Source organism: Neophocaena asiaeorientalis, unplaced genomic scaffold, assembly GCF_003031525.2.
Source record: "Neophocaena asiaeorientalis asiaeorientalis breed wild unplaced genomic scaffold, Neophocaena_asiaeorientalis_V1.1 scaffold46, whole genome shotgun sequence".
In the NCBI taxonomy this organism is placed as follows: Eukaryota; Metazoa; Chordata; class Mammalia; order Artiodactyla; family Phocoenidae; genus Neophocaena; species Neophocaena asiaeorientalis.
The window spans coordinates 2,840,421-2,867,900 of record NW_020175393.1 but is presented as its reverse complement, the minus strand read 5'-3'; the positions used below and the strand labels follow the sequence as shown (position 1 = coordinate 2,867,900).

Here is a 27,480-nt window from a genome sequence, read left to right as displayed (position 1 = left end):
CCCCCAATCTCTACTTTCAGGCCCCAGGCCCTCTGTTGACCAGAAGATCTTCAGAGTTTTTAGTCCTGAAGAAAGGTGTGACCCAAGAGCGATTTCTTGAATCTGACAAGATGTGAGGTTGAGTCAGTTCAGAGCCAACTTTGTATTCTTTTATTTTGAATTTGTAGGTGGAAAATGGCAGACACCTGGGGTAGATCTTAAAGAACGGAAATGGTCCCAGATGGGCATTGTGTTCTCTCGGCGCTTCGTTGACTGCATTAGTAATGCTGCTCTGGCCTCATACTCTTTAGCTCATACTGTAAGAGATGTTCTTTTATAGTTCCAATTGGGGCACAAAGTATCTTCCACACTTTACGTCTCATCTCACTGGGACTCATACAGCATTTCCCTTGTAATAATCACCAGGCAATTTCAGCAGTCATCAATCTGAAGGCCTGTCCACGTGCAACAAACTGCGTTAAATTCTTTAAATTCAATCGCATTTCTTTCTCTTGTAGCCACACGGGGTCGCTGCTGGTTAAGGAAAAGCAGCAAATGGGTTGCTTTGGAATCCTGATTTAGGCAATACAACTCTCTAACCTGAATAACCAAACTCCTCTTTTTTTAAATAATTTCGAAATTTTATATATCAGGTTGACTTGGTTAAGTTACCAAATTATCTTGAAAATGTCTTTGTCCTTGGGATCTGGGTTTTAAAAATCTATTTTAGTTTTTACCTCTAATTTCTCTTTGAACCCTCCCTGTTCCTGAATTTTACAGCTGTAGGAGTTGCATAGTGCTATGGTACTTTTGAGCGACAACAATCTTGTCAAAGCAGGCTATGAGCTTTGGGTTGTTGTAGTTGGGAAGTGTTTCTGTGTATTTTCCTCAGTCCTTCAATAAGCTGCTACAAGCAGCTCAATCTCCCTTTGAAGATTTTCTCTTTGTTCTGATTTTGCATTACTGAATTAGCAGTACGTCTGTTTGCATATTTGACTGTGTTTTGCCATTTTGGCCAAAACTGAAGACTTCAGAGAGACTGTAAAAATAAAGGGAACTTCCCGTCCACCTAAGGTTCAGTTCACCTTTACATTTACCTAAACGGAAACTCTGCTGGTGGCTTTTTGGTAAATTTTACAATCACCTTTTACCCTTAACTTTTTATTTCGATATATTTCAAATCTGTTGAAAAGTAAAAAAAAAAAAAAACGAATGCCCACATTAACATTTGCCACACTGTTTTTTTCTCTTATTGTATTTTACGTATGTATTTTTTCTTTCTTGAAGTTATAGTCATGACTTTACCTCTAAATATTTCATGTCTCTTCTAAGAACAAAGGCATTCTCTTATGAAACCTCTTTTCTGCAATTTTTCCTTTTTACATTTTTAAACCTTTTTGCTTATGGAAAACTTAAACATATACAAAAGTAGAGAGATTGGAATAATGAACCCCCATTTACTCATCACCCAACTTCAACAATTATCAACTCATGGCCAATCTTAGTTCATTTATATCCCTTCCACATCTTGGAGCCAAATACTTTTTTGTGAACAAATTTTGAAGCTTCATTGAAAGAGAGTGAGAAAATATGATTTATTGTGTGCAACACTTTTATACCAAGTAATAATAACTACCATGTACGCCAATTATGTAAGAATGCTATCAGGTAGGTCTGTACTAAGAACTTAGAATAGTGGTTGCCAAATGCCAGAGCTGGTTTGTGACAAAATTCTTAGCATACTGTGTGAAATGAAATAAAGATATTGTAATGAGTTTTTCCTAAAGCTAAATTGATTCAATTTTCAGGACTAGTCTTTTTTCTGACTGTATTCCCTTTCCACTTTTTGGGAGTTTATCCTTTTTCTTTTGTGAAATGGTTTTGGTGGTGGTAGAGTGGAATTTTTTTTTCTTGGTTGCACCAGGTCTTAGTTGCGGCTTGCGGGCTCCTTAGTTGCAGCTCACCAGCTCCTCAGTTGTGGCATGCACACTTTTAGTTGTGACATACATGTGGGATCTAGTTCCCTGACGAGGGATTGAACCAGGGCCCCCTGCATTGGGAGCACAGAGTCTTAACCACTGCTCCACCAGGGAAGTACCTACAGTGGATTTTTTTATTTGCTTATTTCATACTATCCATACCTGACAGAACAAAAAGTTTGCAAGCTGTCGTCAGTTGCTCAAAATCTTTTTGGATATTTACTAGTCTGTGAAATCCTGAATTCTGGAAACTACTTTAAAAGACCAAGTGAGATTGATGCCATTCAGTACCCTCTGTGTGGAGAATTTGACTTCCATCAGAGGCAGGAAGAGGAGAGTGGAATCGTAATATCCTTAGATAAATGTTATTTTTGCAAATCACAAATTATTTCTGTGCCACTTCATTATTTTATTTCTTAAGAGAAAAGTTTTTAATCAGTTTCACTTTGTTTTTTATAAGATAGCTTCTTTGTCCTCCCTTACCCCCATGCTGGGCTACTGAGAGGCTCTGTCATGGGGCCTAGAGTTCAGAAAACATAACTGACTGGAATGGTCGAATGAGTGTGTATAAACTCACTGTGATGAATCTCAATTTGGAGCCTACTCAGTGGAGTGAATCTCTGAATAAAATAGAAATTCAGACTTCTTTGAATTCACTGGTGTCCCCCATAAGTTCTTTTTTTTCAGTTGAGGTATAAGTGACATGGAACATTAGTTTCAGGTGTACCTCATTATGTTCTTTCTGTCACAGGTCTGATAGATACAGTTAATGATGTTTCCAAGCTGAGCAAGGAGAGTGGGATGAATCATGATTTCCACATGGAAGAGAAGGTTTTGCCTCCAAGCAGGTACAGGCTCTTCTAATTTTCCCATTTTATTCATCCTGGTATAGGCATTTAGCACTAATGGATTCTGACCAGACTCAAAGCATTTTTATTTAATAACACAATCAGTGCTTGAATCTAAGCCGTTAGAGGTCTCAGCAACTGAAACAGAAGAGTAATAAATTGTAATTATTAGTATCAGAGGGTCAAGAAGCAAATGTTATTTAACCAGTGAATAAACCCAAGCAATTTTTGGGATGTTCACTTTGGGACCCCCACTTAATAATAAAATAGTTAGGGTGGATTTCAGATCTTCTCTGACAGATGGGGAGGAATTAGCCTGTAGTAGCTATCTATTGCTGCATGACAAATTACCCCAAAACTCATCAGCTAAAACAGTGTTCATTATCTCACAGTTTCTGTGGGTCAGGGATTACGGACGTGGCTTCACTGTGTGCTCTACTAGTCTGTTGATGTTGGCCTGAGCTGCCCTCAGTTCCTTGCCACCTGGGCCTCTCCATAGGGCGGTTCACAAAACAGCAGCTGCCTTCCCTCAACCAGGGTGAGAAAGCGAGAGAGTAAGTGGGTGAGAGATGGTGCCCAAGACAGAAGCCACGGTCTTTTTGTTACGTAACCTCAGGGGTGACGTCCGTGGCCTCTGCTACATTCTGTTTGCTAGAAAGGAACCCATAAATCCAGACCACACTCCAGGGTACAGAATTACACCAGGGTGTGAATACCAGGGATCTAGATCTTTGGGGTCATTTTATTGGTATTGGTTGCCTACCACATGGCTCCTGTCTTATCAGTTACTCTCTATGTGATCACAGATTTAAACAGGCACAGATAAAAAGATCAACTTTCTCATTGTGGTGTTTTCAACTGCCCCCTCAACTCCTCACCCGCACCCCCATTCCCCACTTCATAAATCAGCTTAATTTGTGAATCAAGATCAGAACCCTGTTGATGAGGAATGCTCCCCCACCGCCATCAAGCCTTATTTTTCATTCTTCTTAGTTATATTGACATTGCAATAAATAAGAACCATTCCGTAAGTATGACTTGCTGCTTTATTGGCAGTTAAGTGGGTAAATTCATTGTCAGATTTTACATTTTAAAACAGTTCTGATTTCCCACCAATAGACAGATATGTGATGGCAGCTTGTGATAAGTCAATTTCCTTAAATGTTTTTGTCATTTGTCAGCTTCAGGGACTCTTACTAAAGTGCTGTTCTCTGCCACAAGTTGCTGCCCTGGTCTTCCTGGTCTGATCTGCTCTTGCCAGCAAATGTCCATGTCAAGCACAGCTTCTCTGGGAACAGGTTTTCACCAAAACCCAGATCCTCTAGCATCTCTCTCACTGCTCAGATGTTTCTGTTGCTGGCAGGAGAGGAGGAAAAAAGAGTAGAGGAAATGAGAGAGGGAGAAATGAAGCAGGGGAAATAGTACTATTCAGAGCTGGGTTTTCAAGTAAGGTAATACAAAATTTATATCAGGAAAAAGGTTGAAATCGAGTTTGAGGTCACTCCTTATTGGCAGTTGGCTTTACTTTGGGCTCATAGGATGAAGGTAATTACAATTGTAGGTTCCTAAGGGAAATCCCATGTTTGGGCATTCATTCATCAGGCATTTGTTGAGTCCTTATTATGTGGCAGGAAAAATGTTGAGTTCTGGGGATAGAGGTAGCTACAGCTACAAATAAATAAGACACTGTCTTTGCTGTCAAGAAGCTTTTGTAAGAGAGGCAGATGAATAACAGAAAGTGACTGATAAGTTCTCTCAGAGCTGTGTGAATAGAGTGCTATGACTGATAAGTTCTCTCAGAGCTGTGTGAATAGAGTGCTATGACTGATAAGTTCTCTCAGAGCTGTGTGAATAGAGTGCTATGACTGATAAGTTCTCTCAGAGCTGTGTGAATAGAGTGCTATGAAAGTTCTCAGCTGCCTAAAGATCAGAGGAGATTTGCCCATGGAGGAAGATTTAGCCTATGATGACTTGAGTCTTAGAGGTGGTCTGGGTGGGAAGGAATGCTCCTGGCAGAGGAATCATGTTGGAGGCACAATGGTGTGAACTGAACAAGTATCTTGATGTGATTGAGCACAGGGTATTGTGAGGTAGGAGGAGGTAAATTTGAAAGGGAGGTAGAGCAATATCAGGAAGGGTCATATGAGCTGTGTATACTGCTGGTGATGGGAAGCCCCAAAGGACTTTGAGCATGACCTCATGATCGGAGTTGCATCTTAGAAAAATCATTGATTTTAGGATGAATTGGTGGGGAACAGATTAAAAAGGGACAAGACTGAAGACAGAGGGACCAGTTAATGGCCTAATGTAGTAGTCCAGGTAAGTAGTCCAGGTAAGATGATGGTAGGAGGGGATGGATTCCAGAGACATTTAAAAAGCAAAATTTATGGAACTTGGAAGATGGGTTGGACAAATAGGGTGAGGGGAAAAGCTTTAAGAACAATTACAGTACACAACAGACTATTAGATTATAGTTGGTTACCTCTGCTGATTGCGATTGGTGTGTTGGGAGAGGAATCCTGATTTTTGTTTTATTCATCTTTGTATTGCTTTTGTTTGTTTTACAAGGAGCATGCGTTACTAAGGGGGGATGTTTAATGCCAGAAAACCAATCACTATTTGGCAATGACTAGGTACAGACTCAGAATTTTCAAATGATTCTTTTTCTTCTTATTAGTCTAACTGTATAGGTCAGAGAAATCATTTAAATAAAGGTCAGAGGAAAATTAATTCCTTTTAAAATATTAATAGACGATTTTTTAGCATAGTTTAGTTTTACAGAAAAGTGATGGAAAATAGTGTTCTCACGTTCCCCCTTTTCTCCTGCACACAGTTTCCTCTATTATTTATATTTTATATCAATGTAGTATATTTGTTACAATTGATGATCCAGTATTAATACATTATTATTAACTCAAGTTTACACTGGTGTTCACTTTTCGTGTTGTATATTCTGTGGGTTTTGAAAAATGTATAACGACATGTGTTCACCATTTCTGTATCACACAGAGTAATTTCACTGCCCTAAAAATCCCCTGTGTTCGACCTAGTCGTCCTTCCCTCCCTCACTCTGAAACCCTTGGCAACCACTGATCTTTTTACAGTCTCCATAGGTTTTTCTGAATTTCTTATAGTTGGAATCATATAGTATGTAGCCTTTTCAGATTGGATTCTTTCAATTAGCAATATGCATTTAAGGTTCCTCCATGTCTTTTGGGGGCTGGATAGTGCATTTCTTTTTAGTGTTGACCCCTTGGTTGCTTCCAAGTTTTGGCATTTATCAATAAAGCTGCTATAAATGTCCATGTGCAGGTTTTTGTGTGGACATAAGCTTTCAACTCATTTGAGTAAATACCAGGGAGCACTATTGTTGGATTGTATGGAAAGAGTATGTTTAATTTTGTTAGAAACTGTGGAACCATCTTCCAGAGTGATGGTCTTAACACTTTGCATTCCTACCAGCAATGAATGAGAGTTCCTGTTGCTCCCCGTCCTTGTCAGCATTTGGTATTGTCAGTGTTTTGGATTTTGGCTATTCTAATAGGTGTGTAGTGGTATCTCATTGTTACTTTAATTTACAATTCCCTAATGAGATGTGAGGTTGAGCATCTTTTCATATGCTTATATGCCATTTGTATATATATCAATACTTTGGTGAGGTGTCAGTTCAGACCTTTCCCTGTTTTAAAATTGGGTTGTTTTATTGTTGAATTTTAAGAGTTCTTTGTATATTTTGGATACTAGTTCTTTATCAGATATGTGCTTTGTGAAGATTGGAGCTTGCCTTGTCATTCTCTTGTCTCTCACAGAGCAGTTCTTAATTTTAATGAAGCCCAACTTACCAATTTTTTCTTTCATGGATCTTTCTTTTGGTGTTGTATCTAAAAGGTCGTTGCCAAACCCAAGATCACCTAGATTTCTCCTGTTATCTTCTAGAAGTTTTAGAGTTTTATGTTTTACATTTAGGTCTGTGATCTATTTGTGGAAGGTGTAAGATCTGTATCTAGATTCATTTTTTTGCATGTGGATGTCCAGTTGTTCCAGCACCATTTGTTGAAAAGACTATCCTTTCTAATTGAATTACCTTTGCTTCTGGTTTTTGTTTGTTTTTAACGTTTTTAAAAATAATTTATTTATTTATTTTTGGCTGCATTGGGTCTTCGTTGCTGTGCGTTGGCTTTCTCTAGTTGGCTAGTGGGGGCTACTCTTTGTTGCGGTGCGTGGGCTTCTCAGTGCGGTGGCTTCTCTTCTTGTGGAGCATGGGCTCTAGGCGCGTGGGCTTCAGTAGTTGCAGTACGCGGGCTCAGTAGTTGTAGCTCACAGGCTTTAGAGCACAGGCTCAGTAGTTGTGACGCATGGGCTTAGTTGCTCTGCGGCATGTGGGATCTTCCTGGACTAGGGATCGAACCTATGTCCGCTGCATTGGCAGATTCTTATCTATTGTGCCACCAGGGAAGTCCCTTTTTTTTTTTTTTTTTTTTTTGAGTGGGGGGAAAAAGACGGATATTTCTGGCTTCCATGACTGGCTACATGGTAGTGCCATTGAAATTGGGAATACAGGAGGAACAGGTTTGGAAGGGGAAGATAGTGAATTCAATTTTCGACCTGCTGATTTGGAAGTATCTATAGATATTCAGGTGTTATCAAAGAAGGAAAATCCTTTCCTAGATTTTAGGTCTATAACAAAGTGAAAGATCATTTAGTTCATTGCTATATGTATACATAAAGGGAAACTAAGTCACATCTTTTCTAAGCTAAATGCAAAATCAGTGCTGAAGTTCAGCCCGATCTCTATTCAGGGTTCTTCCTACTACAGAGGGCGGGCTGTGCTGGAACCACAAGGAGCCCTTCTGAGAGGTTGTGCTGGTGCCCTGACATCCAAGTTTAACCCCAGCTTATTCAGCTCTGCTACTGTCCAAACATAGTTCCTGGCCTTTCCCTGTCTGTATAATGGTCTTTGATCATATCAAACACTGTTTGGGGCTTAGGAGATAATGACCTTTTGGCAATTTTCGAGTAGAGAAAGTAATTTGTTCATTTAACCTTCTTACAGTCTGGAAGGCAGGGTCAAGGAGACAACGCACAATGCCTTTTGGGATCATCTGGAAAAGCAATTATTAGCTATTCCTCCAGACTTCAGCTGTGCTCTTGAGCTCCTAAGAGAAATTAAAGAGGTGAGTGACGAACCTTTTATTTGTAGATGTAAAGTTCCTAGACAGCCCCCACTCACTGGAATGTCAGTGGCTAGCAAATCCTAACTGAACATGGTCCATGAATCAGTCAGAGTCTAATCAATAGACAGAAATCACACAGTCATTTCAACAAAGAAGTTTTAATATAAAAATTATTATAACAGGGAATTGGAGAAATGAAGGCTTTGGGCTAGTAAGAAGCAAAGAAAACTCTACTGGAATATCATACATAAGGAGAATTCTTTCTCATCCCCAGGGGATGGGGAAAACCCAAGGAGCCAGTTACTCATTTGAGGGCATGTCTGTGCCAGGGGAGGTTGCTGGCCTGTGTGTGCTGCTGACCGCCATGTACTGCAGGAGCTGGCCCTGGAGAAGCAGCCACTTTCTCTGCAGAGTCCAGCACTAGAGAAGCCTCTCAGCTCTAGGAGCCAGCTGCCTGCAGAGCCACATGTATGTACTATAGGAACCTGCCATGTGAGCATTCCAGAACCAGGAAGAAAAGCTCTTGCCTTTTGCAATGTCTTTCTAGTATGTGGTAGATACACCCTAAGGTGACCCCCAGTGATCCATGCCCTTGTATAATCCTCTCTCCTTGAGTGTGGATGAGATCTAAAACTTACTTTTAATCACTAGAATATGGCAAAGGTGATGGGATGTTACTCCCAGGATTACATTTCATTATGTAAGACTTTATCTTAGAAAGCTGGAGAGAGAGACTTTCCAGCTGGCCTTGAAAAAGCAAACAGGTAGGGACTTCCCTGGCGGCGCAGTGGTTAAGAATCTGCCTGCCGGGCTTCCCTGGCGGCGCAGTGGTTGAGAGTCCGCCTGCCGATGCAGGGGACACGGGTTCGTGCCCCGGTCCGGGAAGATTCCACATGCCGCGGAGCGGCTGGGCCCGTGAGCCATGGCCGCTGAGCCTGCGCGTCTGGAGCCTGTGCTCCGCAACGGGAGAGGCCACAACAGTGAGAGGCCCGCGTACCGCCAAAAAAAAAAAAAAAAAAAAAAAAAAGACATAGCTATATGTCTTACAAGTTCTTATCCTTTTCCCCAAATGAGGAAACTCACATTCCCAACAGTTATAACCGTTGCTGTCTATGATATACCTCATATTCAGTCATAGTCTCACTGAATATTACCTACAGGCTAAACTGTAAAATTTAACTTCCAACAACCTGTGTATAAAATAATAATGGAGGTTCCTTAAAAAACTAAAAATAGAGCTATCATATGATTCTGCAATCCCACTCCTGGGCATATATCCAGAGAAAACCATAATTCAAAAGATACGTGCACCCCAAATGTTCACTGCAGCACTATTTACAGTAGCCAGGACATGGAAGCAACCTTAATGTCCATAGACAGATGAATGGATAAAGAAGATATGGTACACATATACAATGGAATATTACTCATCCATAAATGAAGAATGAAATAATGCCATTTGCAGCAATGTATACACACTACTATATATAAAACAGAAAATCATCAAGGACCTACTGTATAGCACAGAGAACTCTACTCAATTATTCTGTAATAACCTAAATGGGAAAGGAATCTGAAAAAGATATATGTATAACTGAATCACTTTGCTGTACACCGGAAACTGACAAAACTTGTAAATCAACTATACTCCAATATAAAATAAAAATTAAAAAAAATAATAATGGGAAGGAGAGAGAAGAAAATGGTTAGCATATACAAATAAAGCCATGCTTATAACAAGCAAAGAGAAAATGTATGGTCTTCGTTTCTGTAATTGGTTCTGAGGCTGTAGTTGGTATCTATGGCTTCATTTTACTAGTCATTCCATATTTCCCTTGTCCTTAGCTGCTGGGGTTCTTTATCTGATGGAGTGACTCAAACCTTCATTGCCAAAGAGTCTGAGTCCTTGGGCGTTTTGCTTTTGTTGTTTGTATGTTGTGGTTTTCCCTTGACCTATATTATTGGGTATGGAAGTATCAAAATGTACCTTAGAATCTGCTGGGTTCCAGACACAGTCCTTGTTCCCATTGTGTAGCAGCAACCCAGTTTCTCCTTAGTACTCACGATCAATTACTCTAGTCCATAGAGGAACTCCTTTTTTACCTTGTTGGTTCAGTGGTATAGGGAGCCCAAAATGACCAGGGGGGTAGTCTCATCTTCTAATTCATTGGAACCAATGTAAGCATTCCTCCCAAATCAGCAGAGCCCAAAGTTGGCAGGAGGGGAAATAAAAATTCTGCAAGTAGGTTATTAGATATAATGGTGAGAGGAACCAGTCCTACTTCCACCCCTTGATTCCTGGGACCATGTATTCTGGCTTTAGGGAATAGCACTGCATAGTGGTTTTGATTCAAAGTGTATATTGCATCTTATAAGACAGAACCTCTTCCTTTCAGGATATTATCTCTCAACTAATGCTGTAACTGAGTCTTCAATAAGCCATTCCACTTTTCAGTTAAGACCAGTCGACTCTCCGTGAGGGGTATGTGGGTATGAACCCATTGCTGTACTTTCTTGGCTGTAAAATGAGTTCCTTGATTAGATGCAATGCTGTGGGGCATACCAGGACCCAGGACAGAGGATAAGGCATTCTGTGAAATTTTGTGAGTATATGGATGTTGGTGCTGACAGAAGTAGTGCAGACAGGGAAGACAGCTCCATATTCAGAATGCGTCTATTCCATTGAGGGTGAATCTCCGCCCCCTCCACGAAGGAAGAGATCCAGAGAAATCATCCGCTACAAGGTGGCTGGCTGATCCTCCCTGGGGAATGGTGCCACATTACCAACTTAGTTGTTTGTGCTTTTTAGGATTTTTTTTATTATGGTAAACAAAATTTTTACCGTTTTAATAATGTTAAGTGTTACAATTCAGTGGCATTAAGTACATTCACAGTGTGGTGCAGTCATCACCACTGTCCATTTCCAGTACGTTTCATCTTCCCACATAGAAACTCTACCCATTAAACAGTAACTCTTCAGACCCCTTTTCCCCCAGTGCCTGGTAACTTCTATATTACCTTCTGTCTCTAGGAATTTGACTACTCTAGATTCCTCATATAAGTGGAATCATACAACATTTGTCCTTTTACATATGGCAGATTTTACTTAGCATGTTTTCAAGGTTCATCCACATTGCAGTGTGGATCAGAACTTCGTCCCTTTTTATGGCTGAAGATATTCCATTGTATGGATATACCACATTTTGTTTATCCATTCATTTGTTGTTTTGGTTTGGTTTGGTTTTGGCCACGTCACATCTTAGTTGCAGCACCTTCAGTTGCAGCATGCGGGATTTTTTTTTTCACATCTTTATTGGAGTATAAATGCTTTACAAGGTTGTGTTAGTTTCTGCTGTATAACAAAGTGAATCAGCTATATGTATACATATATCCCCATATCCCCTTCCTCTTGAGGCTCCCTCCCACTCTCCCTATCCCATCCCTCTAGGTTGTCACAGAGCATCAAGTTGACCTCCTTGTGCTATGCAGCAGCTTCCCACTAGCCATCCATTTTACATTTGGTAGTGTATATATGTCAGTGCTACTGTCTCACTTAATCCCAGCTTCCCCTTCCCCCCCCATGCCCTCAAATCCATTCTCTACGTCTGTGTCTTTATTCCTGCCCTGCCACTAGGTTCATCAGTGCTGCTTTTTTAAAAATTCCATATGTATGTGTTAGCATACGGTATTTGTTTTTCTCTTTCTGACTTATTTCACTCTGTATGACAGATTCTAGGTCCATCCATCTCACTACAAATAACCCAGTTTCGTTCCTTTTTATGGTTGAGTAATATTCCATGTATATATGTGCCACATCTTCTTTATTCATCTGTTGATGGACATTTAGGTTGCTTCCATGTCCTGACTATTGTAAATAGAGCTGCAGTGTACATTGTGGTGCATATATCTTTTTGAATTATGGTTTTCTCAGGGTATATGCCCAGTAGTGGGATTGCTGGGTCATATGGTAGTTCTATTTTTAGCTTTACAAGGAACCTCCATACTGTTCTCCGTAGTGGCTGTATCAATTTACATTCCCACCAACAGTGCAGGAGGGTTCCCTTTTCTCCACACCCTCTCCAGCATTTATTGTTTCTAGATTTTTTTTTGATCCACTTTCCTTTTATTTATTTTTTGAATTTTATTTTATTTATTTTTTATACAGTAGGTTCTTATTAGTTATCCATTTTATACGTATTAGTGTATATATGTCAATCCCAATTGCCCAATTCATCATACCACCACCGCCCCCCACCGCTTTCCTCCCTTGGTGTCCATACGTTTGTTCTCTATATCTGTGTCTCTATTTCTGCCCTGCAGACCAGTTCATCTGTACCATTTTTCTAGTTTCCACGTATATGCGTTAATATACGATATTTGTTTTTCTCTTTCTGACTTACTTCACTCTGTATGACAGTCTCTAGATCCATCCACGTCTCTACAAATGACCCAATTTCTTCCTTTTTATGGCTGAGTAATATTCCATTATATATATGTTCCACATCTTTTTTTTTAAAAAATAAATTTATTTATTTATTTACTTATTTTTGCCTGCGTTGGGTCTTTGTTGCTGCACGCAGGTTTTCTCTAGTTGCGGCAAGCGGGGGCCACTCCTTGCTGCAGTGCGCAGGCCTCTCACTGTGGTGGCCTCTCTTGTTGCAGAGCATGGGCTCTAGGCGCGTGGGCTTCAGCAGTTGTGGCTCGCAGGCTCCAGAGTGCAGGATCAATAGTTGTGGCACACGGGCTTAGCTGCTCCACGGCATGTGGGATCTTCCCAGAGCAGGGCTCAAACCCATGTCCCCTGCATTGGCAGGCAGATTCTTAATCACTCTTAGGGCTAAACTCTAAAGCTATTTGACTTAAAGCTGGAAGCTGGTCCATCAAAGGATGTTAGAAGTACAAAACACAGGTCCCCTTTACACAGCTTCGGATTCGGCAATTAGCTTGAAAAGACCGCTCGTCTTGGTGGGTCTCCTGGGGAGGTGGGGTTGGCTGTGGCTCATGCTGGGGCCATAAAAGCTGGTGGCAGATATACTGGGGATTATTCATCTGCCACCACATCTTCTTTATCCATTCGTCTGTTGGAGGGCATTTAGGTTGCTTCCATGACCTGGCTATTGTAAATAGAGCTGCAATGAACATTGGGGTGCATGTGTCTTTTTGAATTATGATTTTCTCAGGGTATATGCCCAGTAGCAGGATTGCTGGGTCATATGGTAGTTCTATTTTTAGTTTTTCAAGGAACCTCCATACTGTTCTCTACAGTGGCTCTATGAATTTACATTCCCACCAACAGGGCAGGAGGGTTCCCTTTTCTCCACACTCTCTCCAGCATTTATTGTTTGTAGATTTTTTGATGATGGCCATTCTGACTGGTGTGAGGTGATACCTCATTGTGGTTTTGATTTGCATTTCTCTAATGATTAATGGTGTTGAGCATTTTTTCATGCATTTGTTGGCCATCTGTATGTCTTCTTTGGAGAAATGTCTATTTAGGTCTTCTGCCCATTTTTGAATTGGGTTGTTTGTTTTTGTGGTATTGAGCTGCATGAGCTGCTTGTATATTTTGGAGATTAATCCTTATCAGTTGCTTCGTTTGCAAATATTTTCTCCCATTCTGAGGGGTGTCTTTTCGTCTTGTTTATGGTTTCCTTTGCTGTGCAAAAGCTTTTAAGTTTCATTAGGTCCCATTTGTTTATTTTTGTTTTTATTTCCCTTATTCTAGGAGGTGGGTCAAGAAGGATCTTGCTGTGATTTATGTCATAGAGTGTTCTACCTATGTTTTCCTCTAAGAGTTTTATAGTGTCTGGCCTTACATTTAGGTCTTTAATCCACTTTGAGTTTATTTTTGTGTTTGGTGTTAGGGTGTGTTCTGATTTCATTCTTTTACATGTATCTATCAATTTTTCCCAGCACCACTTACTGAAGAGGCTGTTTTTCCTCCATTGTATATTCTTGCCTCCTTTGTCAAAGATGAGGTGATCATATGTGCATGGGTTTATCTTTGGGCTTTCTATTCTCTTCAGGATCTTTTTTTAGTTGTGGCATGTGGACTCTTAGTTGCACCATGTGGGATCTAGTTTCCTGACCAGGGATTGAACCCGGGCCCCCTGCATTGGGACCACGAGTCTTAGCCACTGGACCACCAGGGAAGTCCCCATTCATTCATCTGTTGATGGACATTTGTGTTTTCACATTTTTGCTGTTGGGAGTAGTGCTGCTATGAACATTTGTGTACAAGTCTTTGTTTGAACATCTCTTTTCCAGTCTTTGGAATATATACCCTGGAGTGGAATTGTTGAGTCATGTGATAATTCTATATTTAATTTATTGAGAAATCACTAAACTGTTTTCCACAGTGACTTACCATTTTACATTCCCACCAGAAGTGTATGAGTATTCCAATTTCTCCACATTTTCACTTATTTTTCAACATTTATTTTCCTTTTCTAAAAAAAAGTATAGATCTTCCCATGGCACAGCCTGTATGAAGTGGAATCTTAATGTGGTTTTGATTTGCATTTCCCTAGTGGCTAATGATGTTGAGCATCTTCATGTGCTTGATGCCCTCTTCTGCATCATCTTTGGAGAAATATTTACTCAAGTCCTTTGCCCATTTTAAAATTGAGTTGTCTTTTTGTTGTTGAGTTGTAAGAGTTCCTTAAACATTCTGGATAGTTGACCCTTGTCTGATAACTGATTTGCAGATGTTGTCTTCCATTCTGTGGGTAGTTTTTTCACTTTCTTGATAGTGTACCTTGATGCACAAAAGTTTTAATTTTAATGAAGCCCCATTTATCCAGTCTATGGTTGCTTCTGCTTTTGGTGTCATATCTTATGAAATCCAAGATTATGAAGATTTACTCCTATTTTCTTCTGAGAATTTCAGAATTTTAGCTCTTACGTTTAGGTCTTCCACCCATTTTGAGTTAATTTTTTATTTGGTGTAGGTAAGGTTCAACTTCATTCTTCTTTTTTTTTTTTTTTTTGCGGTACGCAGGCCTCTCACTGTTGTGGCCTCTCCTGTTGCGGAGCACAGGCTCCGGATGCGTAGGCTCAGCAGCCATGGCTCACGGGCCCAGCCGCTCCGCAGCATGTGGGATCCTCCCGGGCCGGGGCACAAACCCGTGTCCCCTGCATCGGCAGGTGGACTCTCAACCACTGCACCACCAGGGAAGCCCCAACTTCATTCTTTTGCATGTGGATATCCAGTTTCCCCAGTAACATTTGTTGAAAAGACTGTCCTTTCCCCATTGAATGGTCTTGGCGTTGTTCTCAAAAATCATTTGACCATATGTCCAGGTTTTATTTCTGGGCCGTCTATTCTAATCTGGTCTGTATGTCTGTCCTTGTACCTGGACATGCTTGGTCTCTTATGGGTCATTTTCATCTGATGATAGATTGCTGTGGTGCATGTCCAGTCTTGTGGCTAGGTAGTTCAGACAACACCGAGTTCCTGGTGGGAATCTCAGGCCACATGGTCACCCAGTGTCCTGTGATGCGGTGTTTACTTTCTGCCAAGGGTCAGGCACAGGCCAGAAACTGTTTCTCAAAAGGCAAATAGTTATCTGCAGAAGAGGGCATAGATTTGCTCCCAAATCCTAGAAGTCTGTGCTGTGATGTTCCTGTTGGTGTTTGCCAGGGCTCTGGACAGCATCCTTACTTGCCATGGACACTTCAAGTATCATTGAGTCTGCTGGATCAGGCCTAAATGGTAGAGTCACTTGTATAGCAGCCTGAACTTGCTGCAGAGCCTAGTCTTACTTGGTTCCACTTGAAATTAGCAACCTTGTGAGTGACTCTAAATGAGTGTCGCAGTAGCAATCTCAGATGTGGTGTATGTTGCCTACCACATCCACAAAGTCCTACAAGTGTTGTGCCTTTTTTCATGATGGGTGGTTTGAGGTACAGCAACTTACTTTTCATCTTGGAGTGGAAAGCTTGACTGAGCGCTCAGACCACTGAAACTCTAGCAACTGCACTGAGGTCACCAGCTGCCCAATTCTTGTAGGGATTATCTGCCATCCTCTAGTTTGCATGTTTTTCTAAGGCATCTAAGGTACTTCCTACTTTCTGCTCATCAAATCCAGTGGACATATGGCCATTTGAGTTCAAACCTCACTCATGGTACAGATTTTGTATCAGTCAGGGTCCAATCAGGCAAAAGAAACCACATAGTAATTCGAACAAAGAGAAGCCGCTGCGCTGCAGGAGCTTGCTGGCAGGAGCACACCAGACCCAGGAAGGAAGACGTCTTCCTCTTGCATTGTCTCTTTAGCACCATCTACTATGACAACTTAACATTGTGCCAGCCAGCAAAGGAAAAATATTTAAAGGGCCCAGCACCATTTTCTCAGAGTAGGCACTGATGGGTAGATTTGGAATTGAGAGGCTCCAAGTGGATGACTGGTATACTTTGTCATTTAAATGGATAGTATGGAGCAACTTTTATTTGTTTAAGATGCAGCTAAACAGTTGGGATCTTGCTGTGACAACACAGTGTTTCATTAAATTAACCCTATCCCTAACCACCACCAAAGTCTAGATGTTACAGAGCCACAGAGATGAATAAGAGAGTCTCTGTCCACAGGGGACTTATACTTTTGGGTTAATAGTCTATTTCAAGGGACTTTTTAATTTTAATTTTATACTTCAAGATTTTTTTTTTAATTCATTTTTTATACAGCACGTTCTTATTAGTCATCCATTTTATACACATCAGTGTATACATGTCAATCCCAATCTCCCAATTCATCACCCCACCACCACCCCCCACTGCCACTTTCCCCCCTTGGTGTCCATACGTTTGTTCTCTACATCTGTGTCTCAATGTCTGCCCTGCAAACTGGTTCATCTGTACCATTTTTCTGGGTTCCACATATATGAGCTAACACAAGATATTTGTTTTTCTCCTTCTGACTTACTTCACTCTGTATGACAGTCTATAGGTTCATCCACGTCTCTGCATATGACCCAATTCCCTTCCTTTTTATGGCTGAGTACTCTATCCTGTTCCATTGATCTATATTTCTGTTTTTGTGCCAGTACCATATTATCTTGATTACTGTAGCTTTGTAGTATAGTCTGAAGTCAGGGAGTCTGATTCCTCCAGCTCTGTTTTTTTCCCTCAAGACTGCTTTGGCTATTCGGGGTCTTTTGTGTCTCCATACAAATTTTAAGATGATTTATTCTAGTTCTGTAGAAAATGCCATTGGTAATTTGATAGGGATTGCATTGAATCTGTAGATTGCTTTCTGTAATATAGTTATTTTCATGATATTGATTCTTCCAATCTAAGAACATGGTATATCTCTCCATCTGTTGGTATCATCTTTAATTTCTTTCATCAGTGTCTTATAGTTTTCTGCATACAGGTCTTTTGTTTCCCTAGGTAGGTTTATTCCTAGCTGTTTTAGTCTTTTTGTTGCAGTAGTAAATGGGAGTGTTTCCTTAATTTCTTTTTCAGATTTTTCATCATTAGTGTATAGGAATGAAGGATATTTCTGTGCATTGATTTTGTATCCTGCTACTTTACCAAATTCATTGATTAGCTCTAGTAGTTTTCTGGTTGCATCTTTAGGAATCTCTATATAGGAATCTCTTTAGGAATCTCTACAGTATCATGTCATCTGCAAACAGTGACAGTTTTACTTGCTCTTTTCCAATTTGTATTCCTTTTATTTCTTTTTCTTCTCTGATTGCCGCGGCTAGGACTTCCAAAACTATGTTGAATAATAGTGGCGAGAGTGGACATCCTTGTCTTCTTCCTGGTCTTGGAGGAAGTGCTTTCAGTTCTTCACCATTGAGAGTGATGTTGGCTGTGGGTTTGTCATATATGGCCTTTATTATGTTGAGGTAGGTTCCCTCTATGCTCACTTTCTGGAGAGTTTTTTATCATAAATGGGTGTTGAATCTTGTCAAAAGCTTTTTCTGCATCTATTCAGATGATCATATGTTTTTTCTTCTTCAATTTGTTAATATGGTTTATCACATTGATTGTACTATAATCTCTTCAAATATTTTCTCAGGTCCTTTCTCTCTCTCTTCTCCTTCTGGGACCCCTATAATGTGAATGTTGTTGCGTTTAATGTTGTCCCAAAGGTTTCTTAGGCTATCTTCATTTCTTTTCATTTTTTTTTCTTTATTCTGTTCTGCATCAGTGAAATCCACCATTCTGTCTTCCAGGTCATTTATCTGTCCTTCTGCCTCCGTTATTCTGCTATTGATTCCTTCTAGTGTATTTTTCATTTCAGTTGTATTGTTCATCTCTGTTTGTTTGTTCTTTAATTCTTCTAGGTCTTTGCTAAACATTTCTTGCATCTTCTCGATCTTTGCCTCCATTCTTTTTCGGAGGTCCTGGATCATCTTCACTCTCATTATTCTGAATTCTTTTTCTGGAAGGTTGCCTATCTCCACTTCATTTAGTTGTTTTCCTGGGGTTTTATCTTGTCCCTTCATCCGGTACATAGCCCTCTGCCTTTTCATCTTGTCTATCTTTCTGTGAATGTGGTTTTTGTTCCACAGGCTGCAGGATTGTAGTCCTTGCTTCTGCTGTCTGCCCTCTGGTGGATGAGGCTATCTAAGAGGCTTGTGCAAGTTTCCCAATGGGAGGGACTGGTGGTAGGTAGAGCTGGCTGTTGCTCTGGTGGGCACAGCTCAGTAAAACTTTAATCTGCTTGTCTGCTGATGGGTGGGGCTGGGTTTCTTCCCTGTTGGTTGTTTGGCCTGAGGCAACCCAACACAGTAGCCTACCCAGGCTCTTTGGTGGGGCTAATGGCGGACCCTGGGAGGGCTCACGCCAAGGAGTACTTCCCAGAACTTCTGCTGCCAGTGTCCTTGTTCACGGTGAAACACAGCCACCCCCCGCCTCTGCAGGAGAACCTCCAACACTAGCAGGTAGGTCTGGTTCAGTCTCCTATGGGGTCACTGCTGCTTCCCCTGGGTCCCAATGCACACACTACTTGGTGTGTGCGCTCTAAGAGTGGCGTCTCTGTTTCCCCAAGTCCTGTCGATGTCCTGCAGTCAAATCCCGCTAGCCTTCAAAGTCTGATTCTCTAGGAATTACTCCTCCTGTTGCCGGACCCCCAGGTTGGGAAGCCTCACATGGGGCTCAGAACTTTCACTGCAGTGGGTGGGCTTTTGTGGTATGTGTTCTCCAGTTTGTGAGTCACCCACCCAGCAGTGATGGGATTTGATTTTATTGTGATTGCACCCCTCCTACCGTCTCACTGTGGCGTCTCCTTTGTCTTTGGATGCGGGGTGTCTTTTTTGGTGAGTTCCAGTGTCTTCTTGTCAATGATTGTTCAGCATTTAGTTGTGATTCCAGTGCTTTCACAAGAGGGAGTGAGAGCACATCCTTCTACTCCGCCATCTTGAGCCAATCTCTCAAGGGACTTTTAACAGTTCCTTTGCCTATTTCATTCTTGCCCTTTGAAGTAAAATAATCTAAAAAATGCTTCCTTTGGTAAATTAAGAGTACCTCACCACTGTGTGATGGTGTGTATTTTATATTTGTTGTACCTTGCATTTCTTTTTACCATACCCCTTGACTCTATTCATCTCTTTATCTCAATCTGCATAGAAAATGATATACTGTTGCTATCAGTGATCCCCTAAACCCTCGAACTGTCATTGGCCCCTAAGCAAAGATAAATAATATCCTCTAGGAAATTTAGGGACCTAACTTTTTTTTTGTTTAATTTTTATTGGAGTATAGTTGATTTACAATGTTGTGTTAGTTTCTGCTGTACAGCAGAGTGAATCAGTTATACATATACATATATCCACTCTTTTTTAGATTATTTTCCCATATACGTCATTACAGAGTATTGAGAAGAGTTCCCTGTGCTATACAGTGGGTCCTTATTAGCTATCTATTTTATATATACTATTGTGTATATGTCAATCCCCATCTCCCAATTTATCCCCCCGCACCACTGCTGCTTTCCCCCTCGTAACCATAAGTTTGTTTTCTACAGCTGTGACTCTATTTCTATTTTGTAAAGAGGTTCATTTGTACCATTTTTTAGATTCTACATATAAGCAGTATCATATGATCTTTGTCTTTCTCTGTCTGACTTCACTCAGTATGACACTCTCTAGGTCCATCAGTGCAAATGATATTATTTTGTTCTTTTTTATGGCTGAGTAATATTCTGCTGTATATATATATATATATATATGCATGACATCTTCTTTATCCATTCCTCTGTCAATAGACACTTAGGTTGATTCCATGTCCTGGCTAGTGTAAATAGTGCTGCAGTTGAACATTGGGGTGCATATATCATTTTGAATTATGGTTTTCTCTGGGTATACGTCCAGGAGTGAGATTGCTGGATCATATGGAAGCTGTATTTTTAGTTTTTAAAGGAACCTCCATACTATTTTCCATAACTTCTTGATCCTTAAAAGACACAGGCTGAGATATCTTTGGCTAAAGGGATTGTCCATTAGAGAAAGTTTGGGGCTCTGAACAGAAAGCAACTTCTTTGACTTTCTTTCCTGGGCAGATCTTGCTGTCACTGCTATTACCACGCCAGAACCGCCTAAGAAGTGAGATTGAAGAAGCCCTGGACATGAACCTCCTTAAGCAGGAAGCAGAACATGGGGCCCTGAATGTCCCTCATCTCTCTAAGTACATTCTCAGCACGATGACTCTGCTGTGTGCACCAGTTCGAGATGAAGCAGTGCAGAAACTAGAGAACGTCACAGACCCTGTGCGGTTACTGAGGTGTGAAACTTGACCAGTTCCTTGAAACCTGCCTCAGCCCCTGGGCCGGGCACAGCTGGGCCAGGCACTGGGTCACAGCCTCTGTCTTGGCTGGCTCTTCCCTACTGAAGACCTGACTAACTCCTCTTTGCTCTGGTCTATTAGCTTTTCTTTTCCAAAGATGGCCTTAGATTGATTGGCCCCCTATACACCATCCTACCATAAATCATTGGAGTATGTAATCCTTTCTTCTAAGGAATTCAAACATCCCTATCCCAGGTTTTCTTATTGCATTTCACACAATATGGGGGATAGGGATGGGAGGTTACCCCTTTTTCAGAGCTATAGAAACCATGACACAGAAAGTTAAAAAAAAAAAAAAAGTGAATTGTCCAAAAATAGCGTCAGAAATAGCATCAGCTAAAATCCCACTTCCCAGAGATTCGTCGGCATGCTGGTGTGTTTCCTTCCGCTGACTACGCTTTTTTTAGGAGACACAGAATGACTGCTGTGGAAAGGTCTGAAGGCTTTAGCATCCAGAGACTTATCTGTTCCTAGCTCTGCCACTCACTCACTCACTCACTCTGGGCCTTGGGTCCTAGGCCTCAGTGCCATCTTTTGTAAATTTAGGAGGCAGGACTAAGTTAGTTTTAAAGCCCCTCCTACCTCTAGAGCATGGTGATTTAATGATATCTTGTGTAGGTTCCCCCTCACTGGATTTCCTTTCATAGTATAAATATCTATTTCCTCCTGTGTCAGAGGAATCTTCCAGGTTCTGGGCCTGATGAAAATGGACATGGTGAACTACACTATCCGGAGCCTTCAGCCCCAACTGCAGGAACATTCCGTCCAGTGTGAACGAGCTAAATTTCAGGAACTCCTCAACAAGCAGCCTAGTATGTATATAACTCGAGGGCAGGAGCAGGGAATATGACTTTGGGTCTGACTTTAATGATGTGAGAGAGTACTCTGCCTCTTTTTAGGAGCAGAAAGTTTCTTCCTCAGATGGGGGTGGCAGAAGGAATAGTTAATCTAAGCCAGAAAGACTTCCCCCCACCAAAGCGTTTACTTACTGAGGAGGAGGAGATCTTGAATCTTCGTCCCAAGGCCTCCGGGATGTAGGAGCTGAAGATGATTACGCACTCTTCCTGTCACAGGCCTCCTCGATCACACTACCAAGTGGCTGACCCGAGCGGCGGCAGACCTCTCCACACCGCCGCCTAGCTGCCCTGACACTCCCGACTCCTCCAGTGTGGTCTGCCCCTCTCCAAGTGAGGCAGCCAACAGCCTGGAGCCCCTCAGCCCCAAAATGGTGCTGTCCCAGGGCTTCCTGAACCTCCTCCTCTGGGACCCCGAAGATGAAGAGTTCCCTGAGGTAGGACTGTGGGGGGCCTTGCCTTGTTGTCTGGGACTGAGGACTTGCATGGGGACCCTCCTCTCCTGACCCGCTCTGCCTGCTTCCCCAGACCCTGCTGATGGACAGAGCCCAGCTGCAGGAGCTGGAGGCCCAGCTGCGCCAGTTAACCATCCTGGCCTCGGTCTTGCTAGTGGCCAGCAGCTTCTCTGGCAGTGTTCTGTTTGGCTCACCTCAGTTTGTGGATAAGCTGAAACGCATAACCAAAGCCCTGATGGAGGAGTTGAAGTCCAGGTGAGTTGCGTAGGTCTTTTTTAGAGTAACGACAGGTGATATGAAGGCACAGGCAGGTAATGAAGGATGCCTTACGTTCCGCAACAAACCACAGAAAGGCCCTTTGGAATCATTCACAAAGATTGTTGGTATCTTTCCATAAGTGGCCTTGAGGCTTGTAACAAAGAAAAATAAAACTTTCTTCCAAAAGGGTAGTATGGAGGATAATTTACTATAAAATGATTCATTATCTTGCTTGCGACAGAAGAGTCTTTATCTAGTTGAGTGGGCTGGTCGTACGTATCTCCAGGAGTCGGCCAGTCAGTCAGCAATGTTGATTGAATATCCAGTGAGTGCAGTGTGTCACACCAAAGGAAAAAGCGGAATCAGAAGGCCAGGTTTGTCATTGTAATTGGTGAGAGTAGGACAAATGACCATGGAAAATGTCCAAGAAAGTGTTAAAAATGTGCATATATGAATAAATCCCATGGGGCTAAAGAATACTGAGTGGATACGAAACCCTTGTCCAGAGTTGATCTTATAGTTTATCTTGTTTTCTAAGAAGAAGAACATGGTATCATACAGAGAAAGAAGTCAGTATCTGGAGGGTAACAGTGAAGACACTGACCCTACCCACTGGACTCTGTGCTTCCAGGGCCTGAGGTGAGGGCAGAAGGGTGGCTGGGCATCTCCCTCACATAGGCCCAACTTCTGGTGTGGAGCTTAGGGGCTCAGGGCCACCCCTGGGTACCAGCTTACTCTCCTTCGCGGTCTAGGCCTGAGGAGGAGGCTATGCTGACTGTGAGTGAACAGGTGTCTCAGGAAATCCATCAGAGCCTCCAGAACATGGGCCTTGCTGCTCTGAGCAGCGACAACACAGCATCGCTGATAGGAGAGCTCCAGAACATCACCAAGAAGGAGAACTGTGTCCACAGTGTCGTTGGTGAGCATGCCTGTGGGGTGGTGGGAATGCTGAGGGGAGAGCCAGTCCCCCCACTGGAAGGTGCTTACTGAACCATATAACCACAAAGGACATGATGATTGGGCAAGTCACTGTGTAGGTTTTAGTTGTTGCATAATGCTGGGTTGAAAATATATCCCTTTTAGTTTAAAGACTGACTCTATGGTTGAAGGAAGATTTGTACCAGGAATTCATGGCTTCTAGGTATGGCATACTGTCCAGCCAATCTGGTTAAGTCATCCCTGGCCTTCTGGGTCATTTTTGGCTGCAGTCTAAGACATGTGACACCCACTCCCTGCCAACAAGAAGATGATGCCGAATTAGGCTGGAGGATATGTTCCCAAAGCAGGGGTTTCCCCTGTCCCATGTTGGAATGGTGGCCATGAACTTGACCTTGCTCTTAACCTACCTCAGCCATCTGAAGGGTCAGTCAAAGATCCTCCTGTTATGTCAAATACCAGGATTTAACTGATGAATACTCAAGGAATCTTTTGAATAGACATGTGCTAGCCCACTAGTTTTGCATCTTTGCTTTGTCCTTGGGAGTTAGGTAGCAGCCCCCTTCCCAAACAAAACAAATTTCCTTATGTCTAGGTGAGTGGGTAGGCCAGTGAATATCTCAGTTAACTTTGAACTTGGGTGAGTAGAGTGCAGGGGGCAGTGTTTCTCCCTGAAAGTTGTTTGCTCTTTCCCTTCTCACTGTCTATTCCTGCTCACAGGTCAGCGGATCCACTTGTTCCTCAAATGCTGTTTGGTTCTTGGTGTGCAGCGGTCTCTGCTAGACCTCCCTGGAGGCCTTACACTCATTGAGGCAGAGCTGGCAGAACTGGGCCAGAAGTTCGTCAGCTTAACACACCACAATCAGCAGGTGTTTGGGCCCTTCTACATGGAGATCTTAAAAACCCTCATCCCCCCAGCCCAGGCACTGGAGACAGAAGTGGGGTCTCTCTGATGGCACTGGCTCCAAGCCCTGGTACCTTGGACCCAGGAGAGAAGCCCATCATTCTCTTGGGGTGACATCACCAGTGACCAGCAGAGCAGCAAGCCCTCTCCCCGTCTGCAGCCAGTGCACTGCGCTGCAGTGGCCAAGCGTGTAACCACTGGCTGGCCCAGACTCATTCACTAATAAACTTCTGAACTGCAAGCAAACCCCATGCTTCCTGTGCGGCAGCCGTGGCCAGGCCCTGTGTCCTCGGCCCCCCACTAGTGAGCAGCCGGCAGGCCCTGGTTTTTCCTCCAGGTGCTGCCTTCAGCACGCAAAGCTGAGAAGCCAAGACACGCAGGTACTATAACATTATATAACATTTTCTCTGAGGGTAAAGCATTTCTCTGAGGGCTCTGAGAATTCTGTGGAATTATCCAAAATGTGAGTATATTTCTGGAAGTCAGAAATTGGTTTTGTCTAATTCAGTTCTCAGGATTGGGTGTGATTGAAAAAAGTTATTAGAAACCTCATTTCCAGGACCAAATTCCCCTGAAGGTTTCAAATGATGCCACAAGAGGTCAGGAAGAGTGAGAGCCTCCGCTTTCTCTTCTGTTGCAGGGGTTCTGAAGCAGGGCGCTAGCTGGGGCCAGATGACAATGGATGTTGGCTCATAGCGGGCGTCCTGCTGAGGACAGGTCCGAGTTCCTGTGCTCTCTCTCTCTCAGGTGTCCAGAGTTCAGTCTTGGCCAGTTGGATCATTGACTGGTTCGGTCAAGTTTATCCTTAGTCCTGTTCTCTAGCTGAGTGGCTGAGTGAGTCTCCCTCACTCTCTAAGCTTAGAAGCCCCTGTTCTTCCCAACAGAGGCCGTGTGGGCGTCCCAGTGTGGAACACCCTCCACCCTTCTTCCCACTTCCAGACTGGGACTGTCCCTGGCAGTTGTGGTTGTGAGCTCTGCTGTTGGCATCACAAATGAGAGCTGTTCTAGGAAGGACCTGGGCTTGTCTCCTGGGCTTGTTGAGATCCAGCCCCTCATTCTCAGGCAGACCGCAGCAGACCAGCCCTGACCTAGGACAGCTGAAATGAGGAAATGTTCCCTTCACATTTGGCCCTTTTTTGGTAATGGATAAGAGAGGAAATGGAAACTCACTTACCTGCTCTCAAGGAAGGGTGAAGACAATCAATGTTCTCACCATCTCAGGAGATGGATGGAGCTGAATATAGGAAGAACATCTAGGAAGTCTAGGAAGAACATCTGAAGGGGGATTTGAGTTCCATTAGCCCAGGATTTCTCCTGATTGACTTCCTTTTTTAGAGAGTAGAGCCTAGATGGGTGACAGAGCCAGGCCAACAGTGGACCTTTACTATGACCAGAAAAGCTGGAGGACCTGGATCGTTCAGTTTCCAATCTTGTAGCTGGACATCCTCGAGATGGGGAAGCCCAGAAAAAGGATATGTTTCATAGACAGTGAGGCTTGCCTAGATGGAGTCTCTGATTTGCAACTATTTGAATTTGTTAAAAATCCATATTTTGGAAGCCTCCTTATCTTAGAGGCAGAAGTGCTCTGAAGGGGTTCCTGAGAAGAGGACTGCCTGGTTGGTGGGTGCAGATACTGGGCTGACAATAGAACTTTGCTTTGCACTTCATAATTAAAATCCAGAACGATTGATTTCTTAGAAATTTTGAGTTGATTTTCTTGTGCTTCCATGTGGAGGAGACAGGGATCCTGACCTCAACAAAGAAAGATAGCTCCATTCAATCCTGCCCACAGTTTGAGGGATATATACTTTGATTTGCGGTAAAATACACATAATACAGAAATGTACCATTAGTGACATTTTGTACACTCACAGTGTTGTGCAGCTATCACTAGTGTCTAGTTGCAGAAATAAAAAATCAGCTCATTGGGCTGAAATCAGAGTGTTGGCAGGACCATGCTTCCTATGGAGGCCCTAGGGGAGGATCCGTTCCTTGCCTCTTTCAGCTTTTTTTTTTTTTTTTTTTTTTTTTTTTATTTTTTTTTTTTTTTTTTTTTTTTTTAATTGCTGGTATTTCATTACCTGTGGCTGCATTAGTCTAGTCTAGGCCTCCATGGTCACCTCAGGGTCCCATGGTTGTCATCTGTGTGTATCTAATCTCCTCTCTTATAAAGATATTTCTGATTGGATTTAGGGCCCACTCACATAATCCAGGATAATCTCCCCATTTTAAGATCAACTTAATCACCTAGGTAATTGTTATGGGTTGTGTCTCCCCCACTCCCTGCCCCCAAATTCATATGTTGAAGTACTAACCCCCAGTACCTCACAATGTGACCTCATTTGTAAATTGGGTCATTATAGATGCACTTAGTTAATGTGAGGTTATGCTGGAATTGTGTGGGACCCTGATCCAATCTGACTGGTGTCCTTATGAAAAGACATGTGTCACATGAAGAGACAGACACATACAGAAGTACAACAATGTGAAGAATCAGGGAGAATGCCGTCTACTTCAGGCTACCAGAAGCTAGAAAACAAGAATGGGACGGATTCTCCCTCAGAGCCTTAGAAGAAACCAACTCTGCTGACACCCTGATTTCAGACTTGTACCTCAGATAAAACAAATGTATTATCTGTTTAAGCCACCCAGTTTGTGGTGCTTTGTTACAGTAGCCCTAGGAAACTAAAACAGTAACATTTACAGGTTCTAGTAATTAGGATCTAATATCTTTGGGTGGCCATTATTCAGTCTTCTACAAAGAAAGTATCTGTTTCCTTGACTTTTCCAGCTTCTAGAGACTGTGCACATTCCTTGGCTGGTAGCCCCTTCCTCCAGCTTCTAAGACCATCCCTAAACATTGCTTTCATCATGTGTCCATTCTCTACATCCGTGTCTTTATTCCTGTCCTGCCCCTAGGTTCCTCAGAACCATTTTTTAAAATAGATTCCATATATATGTGTTAACATACCATATTTGTTTTTCTCTATGGTATTAGGGAGTGTTCTAATTTCATTCTTTTACATGTAGCTGTCCAGTTTTCCCAGCACCATTTATTGAAGAGGGTATCTTTTCTCCACTGTTTAGTCTTGCCTCCTTTATCAAAGATAATGACCATAGGAGCATGGGTTTATGTCTGGACTTTCTATCCTGTTCCACTGATCTATATTTCTGTTTTTGTGCCAGTACCATACTGTCTTTACTGTAGTTTTGTAGTATAGTCTGAAGTCCGGGAGTCTGATTCCTCCAGCTCTGTATTTCTTTCTCAAGATTGCTTTGGCTGTTCGGGGTCTTTTG

The 27,480-nt window shown here is 42.2% G+C and overlaps 1 protein-coding gene across 1 annotated transcript in view; it reads left to right on the top strand.

Moving 5' to 3' along the window:
• Positions 1-24,424, top strand: part of TCP11 (t-complex 11) — a 25,341-nt gene extending 917 nt beyond the window's left edge. Inside the window, exons 3-10 of the mRNA XM_024766231.1 lie at positions 2,710-2,806; positions 7,860-7,980; positions 20,493-20,713; positions 21,452-21,588; positions 21,850-22,067; positions 22,159-22,340; positions 23,096-23,262; positions 24,000-24,424. Coding sequence (XP_024621999.1) covers positions 2,710-2,806; positions 7,860-7,980; positions 20,493-20,713; positions 21,452-21,588; positions 21,850-22,067; positions 22,159-22,340; positions 23,096-23,262; positions 24,000-24,232 — 1,376 coding nt within the window. The 3' untranslated portion in view covers positions 24,233-24,424. The remainder of the gene's footprint in view (positions 1-2,709; positions 2,807-7,859; positions 7,981-20,492; positions 20,714-21,451; positions 21,589-21,849; positions 22,068-22,158; positions 22,341-23,095; positions 23,263-23,999) is intronic.
• The last annotated feature ends 3,056 nt before the right edge of the window (positions 24,425-27,480 follow it).